Source organism: Furipterus horrens, unplaced genomic scaffold (genome assembly GCF_987537825.1).
Source record: "Furipterus horrens unplaced genomic scaffold, mFurHor1.1.pri manual_scaffold_1, whole genome shotgun sequence".
NCBI classification, from domain to species: Eukaryota; Metazoa; Chordata; class Mammalia; order Chiroptera; family Furipteridae; genus Furipterus; species Furipterus horrens.
Window position 1 is genome coordinate 218,393,711 of NW_028327171.1, and position 18,458 is coordinate 218,412,168.

General features: G+C 52.5%; 1 protein-coding gene across 1 annotated transcript in view; it reads left to right on the forward strand.

Annotated features, from left to right (window-relative positions):
- Nucleotides 1–2,136: 2,136 nt before the first annotated feature.
- FARP2 (FERM, ARH/RhoGEF and pleckstrin domain protein 2) overlaps nucleotides 2,137–18,458 on the forward strand; it is an 80,839-nt gene continuing 64,517 nt past the window's right edge. Inside the window, exons 1-2 of the mRNA XM_090288546.1 lie at nucleotides 2,137–2,207; nucleotides 9,378–9,609. Of these exons, the coding sequence (XP_090144672.1) occupies nucleotides 9,406–9,609 (204 nt within the window). The 5' untranslated portion in view covers nucleotides 2,137–2,207; nucleotides 9,378–9,405. The remainder of the gene's footprint in view (nucleotides 2,208–9,377; nucleotides 9,610–18,458) is intronic.

Consider the following 18,458-nt stretch of genomic DNA (forward strand, 5'->3'; position numbering starts at 1 on the left):
TATTTGTAATGCAGTTTTCCCCACCCATCCTGTAAGAATGGAAGACATTTCAAGTCTGCACCGAGGCCTGTCTGCAGATGCCGCCAGTCTAGCCCTGCTGGTTGGTTTTCTGTGATTTGTGGCCTTGGCTCTTCCCTCCTGGCATGTCTCTGTCTCGAACTCCCTGGGTGCTGATGCTCCAGGGCGTGCCTTTTCTTTTCTTCTTCAGCATTTCCACCGAAGTTGAGAAAAAGTGACAGATGAAAGACCTGGAGGGAATAGGTGCTGACTCACTGTTTTCATTTTGCTATAACAGAGGGTTAAAATGGATAAGGGTTATTTTGGCCAGAAAATAAAAGAGGTAAAAATACGTTAGTTACAAAAGCGTATGTGCTAGCGTGGCCCTGCACTGTTATGTCATTGTGAGCAGTCCAGAGCTTCAGGTTTAGGCACATTGTGCAAAGTTTTACCAAGTATTCCATGACTTGAGAGCACCTCCAGGGCCAATTATTTGGGCTATTTTGGCATTTATTAATGGTGCTGATAAAAGGGGAGCATCTGCAGATGGTCTGTGTAAGCCATGTGAGTAAAACTGCGTCTGGGGGCCGGCCGGCTGCCACCTAACGGTTACACGTGTGGGTGGACCTGCACCTTCGCATCCCTTTTTATGCCCAAACTGAAATAAATACTTTTGCTAACAATAATTGTTCTTTTACTAAGAGACACTCTTTACCTCTAGAAGTGTGTTTTGACAGCTTATTTTACACAGTCCTTTTGTATCCTTTGAAACTAACTCTTCATCAATAAAGCACTATTGTTTAGAGGTTGTCACTAGTTCTCGTTATTGGTTCTTCCCCAGGGTTAGGTGTAAGGTCTTCTAGGGAAAGGTCAGAGGCCTTCAAACATCTTTGTATAAAGGTCAGGTAAATTAACTTGTACCACTAGCATCAGCACCCAACAACTTTGTACTGGCGATCCCAACGGAAAGAACCACAAGGAAAATTTCTACTCTACATATCATAGATCAATAAGGAAGGTTCCTCTACAATTTATGCATTATGAAAACCTGGGCATGTAAGGCTGATCTAGGGGGCTGAGCAGTGCCCTCAGTGCACTGACCATCTGTGACAATCTGGGCCACATTGCACCCCCCTGGGTAGTAAAGCTCCCGCTGTCTAGTTCCTTCTCCCAGCCCCCTGCCTCGCGCCCTGCCTCCAGGCGCCAGCCTCCAAGAGGTCACCACCCTCTGACTACGCTCTCCAGGTCGCAGCCCTTGCTGGCACTGGGCAACTGAATGGGGGTGGGGGGCAGTGGCACCTTTGCACCACCGTGGAAGTGGTGAGGACAGCGCTGGGTTCTGACGTAGGGGCTGGGTGCCGGTAAGAAAAATCCTGGAGGTTTTGGAGGGCTTGGGGGACAGGAGAGCGGGGTCTCCACCAACCCTGGGACCGGAGGTCATCGTGGTGGGAGAGACGCTTCCTCCTGTCTCGGCTTCGTGTGGATCAGAAGTCGGGAGCAGTGTCGAAGTCCCTTCAAGGACGAGCCCAGTTGGCCGAGGGTTAATCCCCTTGACAGCCTCGCGGGAACGGCCGCGGGTGTCCGGAGCGCACACTGGGCGGGGCCGTGGAGGGGGCGCAGTTCCCCGAGCCCCCTGGAAGGACAACTGGCGTGTGCTCCTGCCAGCCGGGAGGGGGCGGTGGTGTCACATTTCCAATTCCAGGTGAGGGTCGCGAAGCTGGAGGGCCGTGGGCTTCCTCCAGGAGTGACCCGTCTCCGCCGCAGCGCATCCTCGCCGGGTCCTCCTGTGTGCTTCGGCTGGGGCCTCAGTAGCCCCGAGAGTGCAGTGGGCGGGGCTTAGAAGGCTGGAGAGCAAGGGACCAGGGGAGCCACGCCCCGTTCTTAGAGCCGAGGCCCCGCCCAGCGCCTAGTCCAGGCCACGCCCACGAGAGTCCCGCCCAGAGAACCGAGGCCCCGCCCAGGAGTGCACCCCGCCCAGCGAGCCAAGTCTGCTGATCTGCATTCGACTCCGTGGGTCCCCTCCCGATCCCTTCCCCAATCAGAATTCAGTGCCGCGCTTCCAGACAAGCCAATCAGCAGCGCGTCCGCGGGGGCGGGGGCGGGGCCCCGAGCGGGGGCAGGGGCGCGGCGCGGCCTGCGGGCAGTCGGGAGCGGGCGGAGCCGCGCTGGACCGGGAGGCCGCTGCGGGCGACGGCGCGGGCGGCCGGCGGGTGAGGACTCGGGGCCGCAAGGACGTGGCGGTGGGCGGCGGAGGCCGAGGGCCGAGGACCTGGCATGGCGGGCGTGGGGCTCGCGGCGGCCCGGGCGCCTCAGACGGCGGCTCACCGAAGGAGTCCACACCAGTGCTCGCAAGGCCTTCCAGGACGGCGGGGCCCGTGTGAGGAGGGCCGAGTGTGGGGAGCCCGCCGCCTGAGGCCCGGGGTGCCCCGGGAGGGCTCTGTGTGCGGCCCGGGGGTGGGCGGGGCGGCAGTGCCCCGCGTGGAGGCTCCGGGGCGGCTGGGGCGTAACGTGCCCGGCGTGGAGGCCCAGGTGCGCGCCGTGGAGGCCGGCGCAGAGCCACAGGTGGCAGCCCCGCTGGCGTGGACCGCGCCCTTCTTGGTCTCCCCGTGAAGTGTGTCTTAAAGGCGGGAACGCGGTGTCAGGCGTGACCCTGGGACTCCGCATGGCGAGCCTTCCAAAGGGAGGTAACAGAGCCCGGGGCCGGGGCACGGGCCGGCGCCCCCCACGGACCCCCTCCACCTCCCCCGGGGCGCTCAGCAGTGGCCGTGAGGAACGCGCCAGAGCCGGGCGCGTCGGCAGAACCAGCGTCAGCGCGTGGTGGGAGGGGGGGGGGCCGGGGCCCAGCCTGGCGAGTGCGGTGTCTCTCCGCGTCCGTGTGCTTCCGCGAGGCCGCTGCGCCGCGGGGCTGGTCGGTGGCCTGCGGGGCCGCGGGGACAGCAGCGCGGCGTGGCCTTCTCCGTCTGTTCGCTGTGTCTGCCGGGTTTTGGGGAGCTCTTCTGGGTGCCGCACGCCGAGTTGCGAAGCGCTTCATGCCCGCTATTTGTAAGGTTTTGCCGAAGTCTCTAAAGGAGACTTTGCCAGGTTGCATTTTACTTTTTTCTAAAGTTTTTACTTATTTTCAGAGAGAGGGGAAGGGAGGGAGAAAGGGAGGGAGAGAAACATCCGTGTGTGGTTGCCTCCCGTGCGGCCACCAGCGGGGGACCCGCCCGCAGCCCAGGCTGTGCCCTGACCGGGAATCGAACCGGCGGCCCTTTGGTTCGCAGGCCGGCGCTGCACGGGCCGTTTTAAAGGCGAGGCCGTGCGCTCAGTGGTGTGGGGCCCAGCCGCTCCCGCGCCCGGGCTGACCGCACGTCGGTGGCCTCCTGAGCCGCGCCGTTTGCCGGTCCTTTACACACGTGAACCTCTTTCATAGTGGCCTTGCAGGTCCCTTCCACTAATTCCTTCCCCAAGGAGGAAGTCCATATGCTGTTGCTTTATCTCTGCCGCGGGGTCCTGGCTGACAAAGCAGGGTAAAAACTTACCTCCCAGCCTTGTTGTGAGGACTCCTGCCAACGGAAAGCTGTTGGCACGATGCCTGCCCCACGGCCCGGGCTTCACGAACGTCAGCCACTTGGTTCCCAGGTGGGAGTTTTGTCCGAGTGGCCGGGAGGGAGAGAAGAGTGGGCACGATGCCAGCGGTTCCGAGCGTGGAGGGGCTGACAAAGCAGAGGTTGGTGCAGGAACAACTCTGTGCCGGCTCTTTAAGCCCCTGTAACCACATGCAATCCTGGCCGTCCTTCTGCAGGAGTCACCCCAACACCTTCGTCCTCAGACCGTAACAGGTTTTCCTCATTGCTGCTTCCCCTTTCCGGTTTGTTGACATTCTTCCTTCACTCTCTTATCAGCGAGCTCCCTGCACACAGCATGGTGTAGGCATGCAGGAAAACCACAGCCACGCCAGCGTGTGCTCGGCCTCGGAGCCGGGAAGGTGAGGGCTCCACCAAGCTCAGTAGGAAAAAGCCCAGTGTTGGGTGGTTTTCTCGGGTGTGGTTACCTTGGTGGTGATTCTGTTAACTCATCTAATCTTTTGGAGAGCACCGAGCAGTAGGTGATAAAAACTTTGATTTTGGAGTCCCATTTGTTATTTATTTTTTTTAGATTTTTATTTATTTTTTTGAAAGAGGGAAAGGGAGGGAGAGAGGTAGAGAAACATCAATCAATTGCCTCTCATACTCCCCCACCTGGGACCTGGCCCGCAACCCAGGCCTGTGCCCTGACCGGGAACCAAACCTACAGTCTTTTGGTTCGCAGGCTGGCACTCAACCCATTGGGCCACACCAGGCAGGACTGGAATCCCAGTTTTTGAAACAAACTCCCATATGCGGACCCTGTGCGTCCACGTGGTATAGTGCATGTTCTGGCAACCTCCCAGCAGAATTTGAACCGTTTTGATCCATGGGAATGTGTTCAGAAACATGGCTTAACCAAAAATGCAAAACTGTACAAAGGAATTAACTGTGGTAAAAATACATGGCATGGACAAGGGTCCCAAGGCAAGTTAGAATGGTGTGAGTAGTTTTATTTAGAGTCATGGGATTGTCTTCCCCTAAACTGGAGTTTGGTTTATAGCCATTGCAAAACTCAAATCCGGAACGGCACTCTAATGTAGGGTGCAATGACGACTCTTTCCTCAGGCCTCTGTCCCCAGGCCATCCTCCTTGTGGCTTCCCAGCTGTGGACTGGAAGGAGGTATGAACTGCATGCAGACCCCTTAGGTGGGGCCATGACACCCTCACTGCCCGCCCGCCATGGGCATCCCCAGGACCCCGCCACACGCAGCCTTCCACTCCTGCCCAGCAGCACCATGCCTGTGCGCCTGCTGCTCTCTGTCCAGCTGGCCTCCTGTCCCCTGCAAGACCCAGCTCCCACTTCAGGCCTGGGAAGCCTCTCCGGGTCAGGCTAGCAGCACCCCCCTTTCTCAATGTCACCTCGTACTTTCTGCTCTTGGGTCCTGCAGTGGGGAGGTGGTCCTGGCCACCTGCATGGTTATCTCCCCTTCTAGATCTTGGTGTGCCTGTGCTTGACATCCGGAGTCCCTCAAATAAAGAACAGACAGCGCACCATGGAATCAGGGTGGGGTTGAGACCACTTGCAGAGCTGGGCACAAAAATAGTACCAAACTTCTAAATAAGGACCCCAAACTCTTCTAATACTAGACATTGAAATAAACGTGGGCTACACATATGTTTGAGAAAGAGTAATACATACTGAAAACAAGACTGATTCTCTAACACGCTGATTTCCAGTTCAGGGTCATGGGTGGCTGGAGCCTTGCCCGGCAGCAGCTCAGGGCGTAAGGTGGGACCCACCCTGGACAGGACACCTTCCATAGCAGGGCCACACTCATTCTCCCATACACATCCTTGGGATGGGGTTGGAGCCTGGAGTCCCCAGAGGCAACCCTCGCAAGACACGACGAGTACCCTCCACACAGGCAGTGGCCCCGCGGGAATCGATTTTTTTTTTCTTTCTCAGCATTATAACGAAACAACAGTGAACGAAGTAAGTTATTCGAGTCCCTGCTCATGTTTTCTGGTCCTCCTAAAGGAAGCAATGTTTCACGGTGGGTTTTCTTGCACAGCGGAAATTTCAGCAGCTCCCTTAGTGCAGAGGACGGGCTGCTTCTATCTGGGGAGCCCTGTGCTGGTCCTCCAGAGGCACAGAGGCTCGGTGACCGAGTCAGGACTCCTGAGTCACGTGTTCCGCGGCAGACAGTTTTGTTTTCAATAGACTTTATTTTTTAGAGTTCTTAGTTCACAGCCAAACTGAGTGAAGGTATAGAAATTCCCCGTCAGACCCCTGTCCCCACCTGGCACAGCCTCCCTCATTGTCAGCATCCCCCCCAGAGGTGACATTTTTACAAACTTGCATTGACAAGACATCACTCAAAGCCTTGGCAGACTTTTGAGCCAAATTTTTGCAACTTCAAGATGAAAATATGTCTCAAGGTGGTATTTAAATTTTTTACTAAATGAGAATGGATGTGTAGGAGCTGGGTTTGTTGTAGGAAGCACTGCGTGTCTGTAGTGGAAATTGTATCCAGCCACCAGAAATATTTTTAGGAATAAAGACCACAGAACAGTTCAGTCACGTGGAAGGAAGATGGGGACGTGAACTGGGGCCGCAGAGCACCTGGTGCGTCTGGCACTGGCCGTGGCCTTGCCGTGTCTGCAGCCTGGCTTGGTGTTCTGGCCTCTGCGATGCCTGTTCATAAGCACACAGAACGAAGCAGAGCAGCTTCTGTTACGCCCTAGTTTGCACCAGCAGTTCAGTGCTTACCTTCTTCCCGTCGTCGGGCTCCAGAAAGCGGCTGTTGAACGCGCAGCTGCACATTTCTCCGGGACGTGCCCTGCTGTGCCACGTGTCCCGCAGTGGGTGGAGAGACTTGGAGAACATGCCTAGCTGACACTCACGGCCCTGGGTCACCTGTCAGTTTTCTGGTAAGGGCCCTGCTTTCCAAGCTTCCGTAAACTTGCAGTTGAGTAGTTGTTACGTGGGTGGTTTATGCCACATCACTGGTGGGTCCTAGCAAGTAGATTTTTCTTTGGAACATCACGGCAGGGTCCCTCACAGGTTGTGTTAAGTCTTAAGTGAATGTGTCTTCCTTAGATGACCCTCCAGAACGGGGCGCCATCCGTGTGGATGTTTGCAGGGGATGAGAATCACTGGGATGTAGGCTTGCTGCTCAGAAGGGGTTTCCTCCAGGCAGCCAAGAAAAGACTTCTTCGTTTGTCTTGTATGCCTTTCATTCTGACAGATGAAACCATTTAAATTGAAAGTACACTCTTCTAAGTATATTTTTATTACAAAGTAAACACAGATGTAGAAAAACCACATGAATTGAATGGATAGCTTAATGAATTATAAAGTGAACGCTGTCCCGGTCAAGCAATAGAACTGAGACCCTTTCCTGTACTCTCCCCGGGACAGGCCCCACCCAACACAGGGACCACGGCCCTGACTTTTCTGGTAATAACCTGGCATGTTCTCCCTCTGGGCACTGTGGGCTGGTCTTGCCAGAAAAAGCTGTTATGGTTCTCAGAACCTATACATCTCAGGTTTGCTAGTGGCATGAGAACAGTGATTTTCTGGAGCATTGTGCTGCTTGTGACCAAGTCCTGTCCTGTGCCTGTCGTCTGCACAGTGATCGCACATGAGGCCGTCAGGTTCTTTGATGTCAGTGAGGTTAAGTAAATACTTACCAACATTGACAGTAAGAATTTAGTTCCTGTTCTGAGGGGCCTGCGTCCTGGAGAGGGAGTTCTGAAGATGACGGGAACTGCTAATCGGGCCCGAACGTGGGGCCCAGGTAACCACCACGCCCGCACATGACGGGGCGTAGTCTGATCAGTGTGCGGGAATGGGGACAGGAGGCGCCTCGTCTCGCGCCCGCGCCGCTCACAGCCCTCGCTCCCTGCTTCTGCTCCCTTGCTTTCCTTCCCGCCTGCAGTCTGCTGAGTCTGCCCTGCCGCGGACCTTCTCACCCAGGGCCGGGGCATGTCATCTTCCCTGGGTCGGGTTCAAGTGGACAGAGGGGCTGCCTGGCAGCTGATTCTTGAGGACCAGCTCAATTCAAGACATAGAAAGCGCACAAGTCTGCCTTGAAAAAGAGGAAAGGCCCGGAGGACTCAGCAGTGCAGTCGGCATGCAAGGGGCTGGACCGGGAATTCCGCGAGACGAGTTGTCTGCAGCAGGGACTGCAGACCCGTGCGAGGCTTTCTGAAGATGATGAAGTGAAATAAAGCCCTTTGGCAGCAGCTGCGTTCTTTCTGGATGAGACATCGGCATGTGTTCCTGCCATTCTGTGTTTCCCTGTGAAATACGCGTCTTTAAGCTGACTTTCAAACATGAATGCGTATGTTTAAGAAGGGAATTGCCGCAAGCAGAAGATAACTATATAAATAAATACAATTCAGAGCAAGCCAGTCTTGTTAGATTCAGCTGATGTTTGGTTGGCCAAAAAGTCCGTTTAGTTTTTTCCGTAAAATGGCACATTTTTTATTTTCACCAATAACTATTGATTTAGGTGTTTTGAGTCTGTCGGCTGTCTCCTGTGTGGTATATAACATTGATTCTTCTCAGTTAATGTCTCGACTGGGTCGCTGTCCACTTCAGCAGGCGTACCTGACCGTGGAGCGTCGTCCAGCGAGACATGCCCGGCACAGAGCCCCACGAACCACTTCCGACACGTTCGATCAGGCACAGCGCCTCCTCCACACGCTGCACAGACCTCGTTCCCTTTTTTGCATTTCGGTTGCCTCTCACCTCCTTGAATAAAGCGTAATATCCCAAAACATTGCTTAGTTTCCTCCATCTTCAGTATTAAAATGGCTACACAGAAATTCACCAATTTTGATGTGGTTTTATTTTCTTTTGATGCAGCAGATATGACAGCTGTCACAATACAATCTGACAAAATTGTTTGAAATGAAATTAAAGACAACTAAGCGCTGCTAGAGCCATCCTACGGAAAAAACTAAACGAACTTTTCTGGCCAACCCAATACTTAGCCTGTTTTTTCTTTGTTAAAAAAACTGTGAAGTGATTTGCCCTGTTCCACTCAGTAGCTTAAAAGCAGAGGCCTTTCCTGGGGCACAAGGAGGATGGGAAAGGACGTGCCGGTGCCCCCAGCTGCGTGGCCCTGTTGGGCCCTGAGTGTTGTCTTCTGTTAAGCGGGCAGTGGGGGTTCTTGTGAGGATGGGGTACGGTGGTGCCTTCCAGCGCCAGGTGTGTGGTCCCTGGGACTCCCCCAGGCTGCCCCTCTGCGCCATGTCTGAAATTACTTCCTGCACCGCCAGCGGCTCCTGGTCCAACCTGGTGAGACACAATCGAGGAAAAGGAAGGGGTGCAAAGCGGGCAGTCAGGCCTGGCTGTCTCGGGCTGCTGTCGTCGGAGCTTTCCCCACCCCTCAGCAGAAGTGGGGGGCCTGCCAAGTGCCACCTGACACACTGGTGCTGGGCTGTGTGGAGGCCTGGCTGGCACAGTGGGTGCGTGGGTGGCGGAGCCTGAGAAGGACCAGCGCCCCCAGCCTGTCGCCCTCTGGCCACAGTGTGATGGTGAGGTGACTGGTGCAGGTGCTCCTGTGGTTGGGGCTCTCAGACACCGCCCCGCCAGCAGAAACACCTGAGAAATACTTGCTCCCGGGGTGCCTGTTGCATGTTCTGTTCCGCCAGCCAAGCCTGCGGGGAAGACAATCTTTTCCTTTAACTCTGCATTTTTATGTAATTTAAGGCTCGAAGGAGTTGCAGAAATCATGCAGAGAACCCCGTGTACCTGATCGTGTTTTACGTAGTCTTACTATCTAAATAGCGGGGATGACTCTGGGTCTTGTTCTGTTGCAGCATATCCGTCACACGTAGCTGGTGAAGAATGGGGGACATAGAGGGAAGCTACCGAGCCCTGCACGCCCCAGGGGCGCGCCTGGGTGCCCAGCCCCGGATGGGAGTGAGCACCCTGGAGCCCGGGCCGGCTCCCGCGGCGGGGCCCACGCGGACGGCGGCCAGGACGCAGGAGAAGCGCCTCCCCCTCAGGGTGAAGCTGCTGGACGGCTCCATGGAAACGTTTGACATTGAGGTAAGAAGCGTGATTTTTGGATATAGTTTCTTGTATTTTCTGAAAGTGAAGCATTATGTTCCAAATTACATTTTGCTGGTTACACTTGTTTGTTTATGAAGTTGACCGAGAGGGGCTTGCGTACCCCCTGGTAAAATCCCCACACACAGCAAGTCAGTTCCTCCTTCCACTTTGGGGGGGAATCCTTGGTCTTCCCTTTAACTCTCCGATCGTGTGGGCTCCACACTCGTCCCCTGAGAGGCCGGCTGGTGCCGCAGAGTGTGGACTGGAGCCACGCGGCCTCCTCCTGGGCCTCCTGGCTCAGCCGCCAGCCGCCTGTTGCGGGTGGCGCCCCTTAGCCTCCCTGCTCCTCAGCCTCCCCACCTGAAATGAGGGGTGGCCACAGCGCCCCCGCCCTCCCAGCTCAGAGTGGCTGTGGGAGGACCGAGCACTCACCGAGCCGGGCCCAGATGGGGGTGTGTCCAGTCCTGGCACACAGCTGGCTTTCGTAGCGCAGCCATGGCAACGCTGGGCTTCCCACATTTCCCTGCTGGTCCAGTGAGCGGACGCGTGGACGCCAGCAGTGAGACGTGTGTATGTAGCGCTGTGTGTACAAAACTTCAGTAACAGTTTGGGCCCACATGATACGTTAGAAAACCTTTTTCTGATTATCTAAATGACATTAGAATGAATTTTTTAAAGTTACCGTAGTCCCTGTCTATATCACGGTTCACTTATCAAGGCCTCACTGTATTGCAGGATTTAAAAAAATATTATATTTAATTATCGAGGGTTTTTCGCCATATTGCAGGATTTTGCGGTACTGTATACGTATGTTGTTAAGGTGACGTAGGTTTCAGAGTGTAGAATGTGTTTAAGAACATAAGTAGTGTTTATGAAAGTGTGGGAAAGGCTAATAGGGGAGTGGGAAAGGTTAATAAGGGACTGGGAACGGTCTATAAGTGTGTGGGAAGGGTTTATAAAGTCTTAAAATATATATAAATAGTAAAGTAAATGTAAGGTTCTTGCCGGGGTTGGGGGGGGCTCTAGAATGTAATACCCGCAATAAGTGAGGGAATACTGTATTTTCAAATGTAATGAATATATTATTATCTTTTAAAATTTTTTTCATGTGGACTTACAGTTGTATTTTTACAAGCTCTTCTGCTATAATGTCGCAAAGTGAGGACAAGAGAATGAACTTAAATTTCAGCAGGATTTTTTAAATTGATTATACTATTACAGCTGTACTGATTTTTCCCCCTTCACCCCCCTCCACCCAGCACCTCCCACGCCCTCAGGCAGTCTCCACCCATCATTCATGCCCATGGGTCATGCGTATAAGTTCTCCGTTTCCTGTGCTCTACCTCACAGCCCCATGGCTGTTCTGTGACTACCTGTTTGTTCCTCTTAATCCTGACACTTCTTCACCCATCCTCCACCCCCCTCCCATCTGGCAACAGTCAAAACACTCTCGTGTCCCTGACTCTGTTCTTGTTTACTTAGTTAGTTTTTTAGATTCAATTGTTGATAAGTATGTGCTTATTGTTCATAGTTTTGATCTTCCTCCTTTTCTTAAATAAGTCCCTTTGACATTTCATATAATAATGGCTTGGTGATGATGAGCTCCTTTAGCTTCACCTTGTCCGGGAAGCACTTCATCTGCCCTTCCATTCTAAGTGATAGCCTTGCTGGATAGAGTAATCTTGGCTGTGGGTCCTGGCTTTTCATCACCTTGGATACTTCTTGCCAGTCCCTTCTTGCCTGCAAAGTGTCTTTTGAGAAATCAGCTGATAGTCTTATAGGCACCCCTTTGTAGGTAACTCTCTGCCTTTTCTTGCTGCTTTTAAGATTCTCTCTTTATCTTTCACTTTTGGCATTTTAATTATGATGTGTCTTGGTGTGGTCCTCCTTGGGTCTAGCTAGCTTATTTGGGACTCTATGCTTCCTGGACTTGTGTGTCTATTTTCTTCACCAAATTAGGGAAGTTTTCCTTCATTATTTTTTCAAATAGATATTCAGTTTCTTGCTCTCTCTGTCTTTTCACTCTGGCACCCCAATGACACAAATGTTGGACCTATTCAAGTTGTTCCAGAGGCTGCTTATGTTATCCTCATTTTTTTGGAATTTTTCTCTTCTTCTTGTTCTGATTGGTTGTTTTTTTGGTTCCTTATGTTCCAAATCATTGATTTGATTCTTGGCTCCATCCATCCTACTGTTGTTTCTCTGTAAATTATTCTTTATTTCAGTTAGTGTATCCTTCTTTTATGACCGGATCTTTTTTGTACTGCTGAGGTTCTAAGTTTTCTGAGCATCCTTATAGCCAGTGTTTTGAACTCTGCATCAGATAGATTGCTTATTTGCATTTTGTTTAGTTCATTTTCTGGGGTTTTGATCTGTTCCTTCATTTGGGCCCTGTTTCTCTGTCTCCTCATTTTGGCAGCCTCCTTGTGCTTGTTCCTATGTATTGGGTAGAGCTGCTTTGACTCCATGTCTTGGTCGTGTGGCCTCATGTAGTGGGTATCCTGTGGGGTCCAGGGGCTCAGCCTCCCCCATCACCAAACTGGGTACTCAAGATGCACCCTTCGTGTGGGCTGAGTACACCCTCCTCTTGTAGTTGAGCCTTGGTTGCTGTTGGCAGGTCAATGGGAGGGATTAACCCAGGCCAGGCAGCTGCAAAGATGGACTGTGACTACTGACCACCCACCTCCACCCTCTGTGGAGGACCAGCTGTGCAGGGGCAGGGTGGGGGTGCTCCGACATGGTCTGTAGCTGTCCACTGGGTGCACTGGCTCTGGGGTTTCCTGGATGGTGCAGGTCAAGTCAGCCTGCACCTATATTTTGCCTGGGGCAGCCTGCCTGAGCTATAAAGTACCTGAGATGGCTGCTGCTAGTGCCGGGCCTGGGGCTCCCTGAGGCCGGCTGTTGCCTGTTTCAGAGGAGGTAGGAAGCTGTGAAGCCTGAGCCAAGACCAGCCATTCATATGGACAAGCAGCTTGGGTGGGCCCATAAGTTGGGTGGGGTGGGGTCTCTGGGGGTCCCCAAGGTGGGGCAGCAGTGTCAGCCAGCTGGATGGAGTCTCAGATGCAGCCATCATCCTGTGCTAAGCACGTTTGCTGTGGTCTAGGCTTATAAGAGGGTCAAAAGTTTAAAAGAAGGAAAGAATGAAGGAAGGGAGAAAAGAAAAGAATTGCACTACAGTTTCCTTTTAGAGTGTTTTTTTGTTTCATTTTGTTTTGTTTTTTTGGTCTTGCTTAATGGTCGTTATCAATTAAAACTAGGCCCAGAAAAGAAAAGCAGACATTTATAGTTGAGTCATAAATAAGGTGTAGTCCTTCTCTGAGAAATTTACTTTTACTAAGTATCTTGGTTATTTTATACATAAGGAAAGTAGAGGTGGCATTTTGTAAATGTTTCAAAATATTTAGAACTTGAAAATGTTTTAATAATTTGAGATTGTTGTTTATATTAATCATATACAACCACCATGTTTGGTATTTTGCTATACCTGAGAGTTACCAGAAATTAAAGAATCAAATTGCTGTTGCATATCCTGAGGTGGATAAGGTACTTCCTGAGTTGTGGTTACCTACTGATGCGTACCTTTTAGAAGGAGTTAGAATTCAGGTTGGTTGGTTGGTTTTGTAAGTTACTTGTGTTCTGCTTCCACGCGCCCCGTCCGCCACAGCCGTATCCGTCAGCTTTGCTGAGTAACAGGCCCCTCACGACGTAGTAGCTTAAAACAAACATTTGCTATTGCCTGCGTCTCTGTCTGTTGGCTTGGAGGGTCTTCTGGTCTGGCTGGCTCTGAGGGGTTGGGTGGTCTCGGGTAGCCTCGACGGGCGCCTCACTCCCTACAGATGCCCTCCAGCACCCACTCCAGCTTGCGAGGTCCCTTGGGGTCTAGGGTTGGGATTCGTGCATTGTCGCTTCTAGGTCTGACTGGTCCCAGCAGGCTCCCGGGCCAACCCGTTTATGCGAAGGGGGTGCCATGGAAACTGTGGCCTTTTGTGGCTGCCGCAGCAGCTGTCACCTGTGGGTCAGGAACGCAGCCCTGGAGAGAAGGCATCTGAGCCGCGCAGTGCCTGGTGCCCATGGGCAGCGCTGGTTTGCCAAATGGTAAACAGGCTTTGTGGTCCTGCCCCCTGTGTTTCCCATGGGTCGCAGCCCCACAGACCCGAAAGGTCCCCAGATCAAGGCTGGCCGCCTACCTGGGCCTCCCGTCCCTGCTCGACCTTCACGCCTCCACTGGTCACGTGTCCCCATTTCCCTCCTCGAGGATCGAGCGGAGACACAGATGATGATGAAGCGACAGTTGCTGTTGGGTCAGTGGGACGATGCGAGCATGGGCGTACTGAGCAGCGAGGTGCTGGCCAGCTGGGCTGCCCCTGCCTGAGGGAGGGTGCGCCTGGTCCCTGCCTTGGCCTGTGGCCTCTTCTCCGAGAAGGCAAGTTCCAGAGGAGAGGCTTTGCTCAGCCCACGGCTGTCATCAGTGCTTGGGCAGGGTCGTGCTCCATAAATGGATGTTGAATAAACAAAATCAAAAGTTCCATTGGGTTAACATGCTTTATTTAAGAGGGTTTGTGTTTTCTCTCCATAGCCATGTTTTCTGACGTTGGGTTCGAGGGTTTCATCTGTTTGTCCTGGGGTTTGGGGCCCCCCACACTGGCCTCGTGTCTGGGGGTGTGGTTTACTCTTACTTGAGCCTTGAGCAGTGGGGTTGGTGGCCTGCAGGGCTGCAGCGTGGACAGCACCCTGGGCAGTGCTGGCTTCCATGCATCAAGGGCGACCAGACCCCTGCCTGGGGGTGGGGGTGGGGGGGCTGTAGAATCCCCTGCTTGATGTGGAAGGTCTATACTTAAGGGACCTTTCTAACTTGGGGAAGAATTTGACATTTAGCTATGTCTGAAATGGCCATGTTTTGCTTCAGCTGAAGGCCTCCCTGTGGGCCATGTCTGCCTTCCACGCAGAGTCCGCGGCTGGGGTGTCAAGTTTGTTCTCTGCACCAGGCAGCCCTGCTGGCTCCATTGTGTTGCCTCGGAGAGGGCAGCGCCGCAAGGTCCAGTCCTAGTCATGGCTCCCGTCTCCCCGTGTGTGCAAAGGGACTTGGCTGTCCGGGCAGATCGCCAAGGAGCAGCAGGTTTGTCGAGGCCCACACTGCTGTCAACCCCAGGAGTCACCGCATAGTCACTGCTTTCCCTCGGAAAGTGATGTTCACACAGCCTCGAAATCGCCTCATCCTGTGTCAGCCGCGCAGGAGAGCATCTTGCTCCAGCTTCCTGTCTGGATCCAGGTGACACAGGCTAGTGTGGTTCTTGCTGCCATTGGTGAAGGTGGCCCCAGGCCGGGAGCCAGGCTCAGTGTTAATGGTCAGTATGGAAGTGTCAAGTTAACCCAAAAACGTTGCTTAGCTTTTTTGAGATACAATTCCCCTGCCATGCAATTCACTCGTTTCAAGTGTACGACTCAGTGTTGTTAGCGTGTCCACAGCTGTGTGCAGCCGGCACCACAGTCAGCTCTAGAACACGTGCGTCCTGTCACAAAGCAGCCCCAGCCTGTTGGCCTTCACCTGGCGGGCCTCCCCCCTCACCCTCCGCTCTGAGCAAGCAGACGTCTGCTTTTCCGTGTATAAATGTCACTGTTCTGGATTATTTGTGGCTGTTGGGACTGGCTTCTCTCACTGTGCTGCCCATTTCAGGGGGTCGTCACGTCACCTGTCAGTGCTTCGTTCCTTTTCATGGCCAAAAAGTCCTCCATCGTGGGGACGGACACGCTCTGCTTCTCCGTCGTCCATGGACGGTGTCCCACCATCCGGCAGTCGTGACTCACGTTTCTGTGGAGCTGTCGTCCTGGCACTGGACTTGCAGGGTCACGTGGGGACTCTGGGCTCAGTTGCGTGAGGGACTGGTATGCGTTTCCCAGGTGGCTGCGTCACTCTCATCCCCGGCAGCGTTCCGAGGGCTCCCGTTCCTGCACGTGCCTGACCTTTTCATTCTAGCCATCCTGGTGGGTGTGAGGTGGCATCTCAGTGTGGTCTGAGGTGGAATTTTTAAACATTATCTTTAATGGCTTAAGAAGGAAGGCTTTGAGCCAACAATATGAGATTTGTGCCATGAGGAAGTCAACCCTGGGGGCAATTCCTTGGCTACATTGTGAGCAGTGGTGACACTGGGCCTCACCGAGCTGGTCACACATGGGCATGACCATTTTATCCCTGGGTTGCGAGGGCCCCAGGGAGGCACACTGAGGGCTGGGGGCGAAGCTGGCAGAGCATGGATGCTTGCCGTGATATTCTTAAACATGTTTCGAAGTTTCATTTAGAGGTGTCATGTAGATTTATAGCACTGGGAACTTTAATTGGCATTGTGTTGAAATCAATATTTATCTCGTTTGTGAGTGACAGCTCCTGGTGTCTGACACCCTCACCCACCTGCGCTTACTGCAGCTATGAGACAGTGGAGTGAGAGGCACTTCGTGGTCCTTCGTGTGGGTCACTAGTTAAATTAAGTGCTCCTCTGTGGATCCAGGGCGGAGCCCATGATAGGCGTGTGTGTCGTATTTCAAGTGGTGTTTGACACTTGCTGATGGGATTTTAAGCTACCGAAGGTCATTCTGTGGCCAGTTTTTTGACACAGTAAAGTCTTGACTTGTTTTCAGTTGACTAAGTGAATTCTGTGGTTTGGAAAATAGAAGTCTGGACAGTCTTTTTCTGAGTCATAAAAGAAGCCACGTGGCAGTGCTGCGGTGGCAGGGCAGTGGCTGTGACTGGCTGGCAGGAAGCACAGTCACACATTATAAAAGTCAGGGGGACACCGGGGGAGCACTCACAGCACCAGAGCAGGCCACTCAGCTCACAGTTCTAGTGCCAGGAAAATAAAGCCTCATTGCCCCTGACTGTGCAGACCAGTGGGGGTTGGGGTGGAGGCAGAAACTGCCGGTCTCTCAGAAGAGTCTGCTTGTTTAAAGGGCCCCCACAGTCCTAGAATGTCCGCAGACCCACCCACTCTGGGTATGACGGCCAGGGAAACAGCTAGAGGGGTGCCAGTCCCATGGGGAAACAGGAGAAGTGCCTGGAAAAGGGGCGAGTGCTGAGCAAGCGGCATTGTTCCCTCTCAGACCCCTCCCCCCCACACAGCACCACAGCGTGGTGAAACAGGTCTCACTGATGAATCCCTAAGGCTCCGCCCCTTACAATGTAACAGGTGTGACAGCTCTACCTAAGACACAGAGCCTGTCAAGATGAGGAGACAGAGAAGTATGGCCCAAAAGAGGGAATAGATCAAAGTTCCAGTGGGAGAACTAAGTGATGAGGAGATAGCCAACCTCACAGATGCAGAGTTCAAAACACTGGTGATAAAGATGCTCACAGGCTTGACAGATACGCTTGAGTACAGCAGATGTATAAGGGAAGAAGTGAAGGCTATGCTAAGTGAAATGAAGGAAAATCCACACAAACCCAATGGTGAAGGGAAGGAAAATGGGGTTCAAACCAATGACTTGGAACATAAGGAAGAAAAAACAGTCAACCAGTACAGAATGAGGAAACAAGAATTGAAAAAAAAATGAGAGGCTTAGGAACCTCTGGGACAACTTTAAACATGCCAACATCTGAATCATAAGGATGCCAGAAGGAGAAGAGGAAGACCAAGAAATTGAAATCTTATGTGAGAAAATAATGAAGGAAAACTTCACAAACTTGGTGAAGGAAATAGACATACAAGTCCAGGAAGCACAGAGAGTCCCAAACAAGCTAGACCCAAAGAGGACCACACCAAGACACATCATAATTAAAATGCCAAAGGTGAAAGATAAAGAGAGAATCTTAAAAGCAGCAAGAGAAAAGCAGAGAGTGATCTACAAAGGGGTGCCTATAAGACTGTCAGCTGATTTCTCAAAAGACACTTTGCAGGCAAGAAGGGACTGGCAGGAAGTATTCAATGTGATGAAAAGCAGGGACCCAGAACCAGGATTACTCTATCCAGCAAAGCTATCATTTGGATGGAAGGGCAGATGAAGTGCTTCCCAGACAAGGTAAAGCTAAAGGAGCTCATCATCACCAAGCCACTATTATATGAAATGTCAAAGGCACTTACTTAAGAAAAAGAAGATCAACACTATGAACATTAAAATGACAACAAACTCACAACTATCAACAACTGACTCTAAAAAATAATAACAAAATCCAACTAAGCAAACCAGAATAGGAACAGAATCATAGGTATGGGGATCATCTGGAAGGTTATCAGCTGGGAGGTGGGAGGGGGAGAAATGGGAAAATGGTGCAGGGACTAAGAAGCATAACTGGTAGGGACAAAATAGACGGGGAAGTTAAGAATAATATACGAAAGGGTGAAGCCAAAGAACTTATATGCATGACCCATGGACATGAACTAGGGAAGGGGGGAAATTGCTGGAGGGAAGGGGGGTACCGAGCAGAGGGGGGCAAAGGGAAAAAAATTGGGACAGCTGTAATAGCATAATCAATTAAATATACTAAAAAAAAAAGAAGCAGCAGCAGCTGTGTGGAAGGCACGTGTTGCTTGCATTGGCCTGCGCCCAGCGCTGTAGAGCGGAAATGCCACAGCACCTGCCCCTCAGGGGTGACACGTCCAAAGGCACCTGGTGCGGTGGAGGAGAGGGGTCTTCCTAGAGGGCCTCTTGTAGTTATCAGGGTTAGGGTTCGATGTGTGTTGTAGCATTTCTGTCACTGGGAGTTAGTTCTGTGGAGAAAGTGGTGTTTGGTGGTTAAAACCCAGTCCAGGATGCAGTTGGGTGCATGGACCTCGCCCCTGGTGTGAGTGCCGGTGCCTTTGCTGCCATTCATGTGTGCTCACCTTCCCCTTTTCCTTAAAATGCTCAACATTTTAATT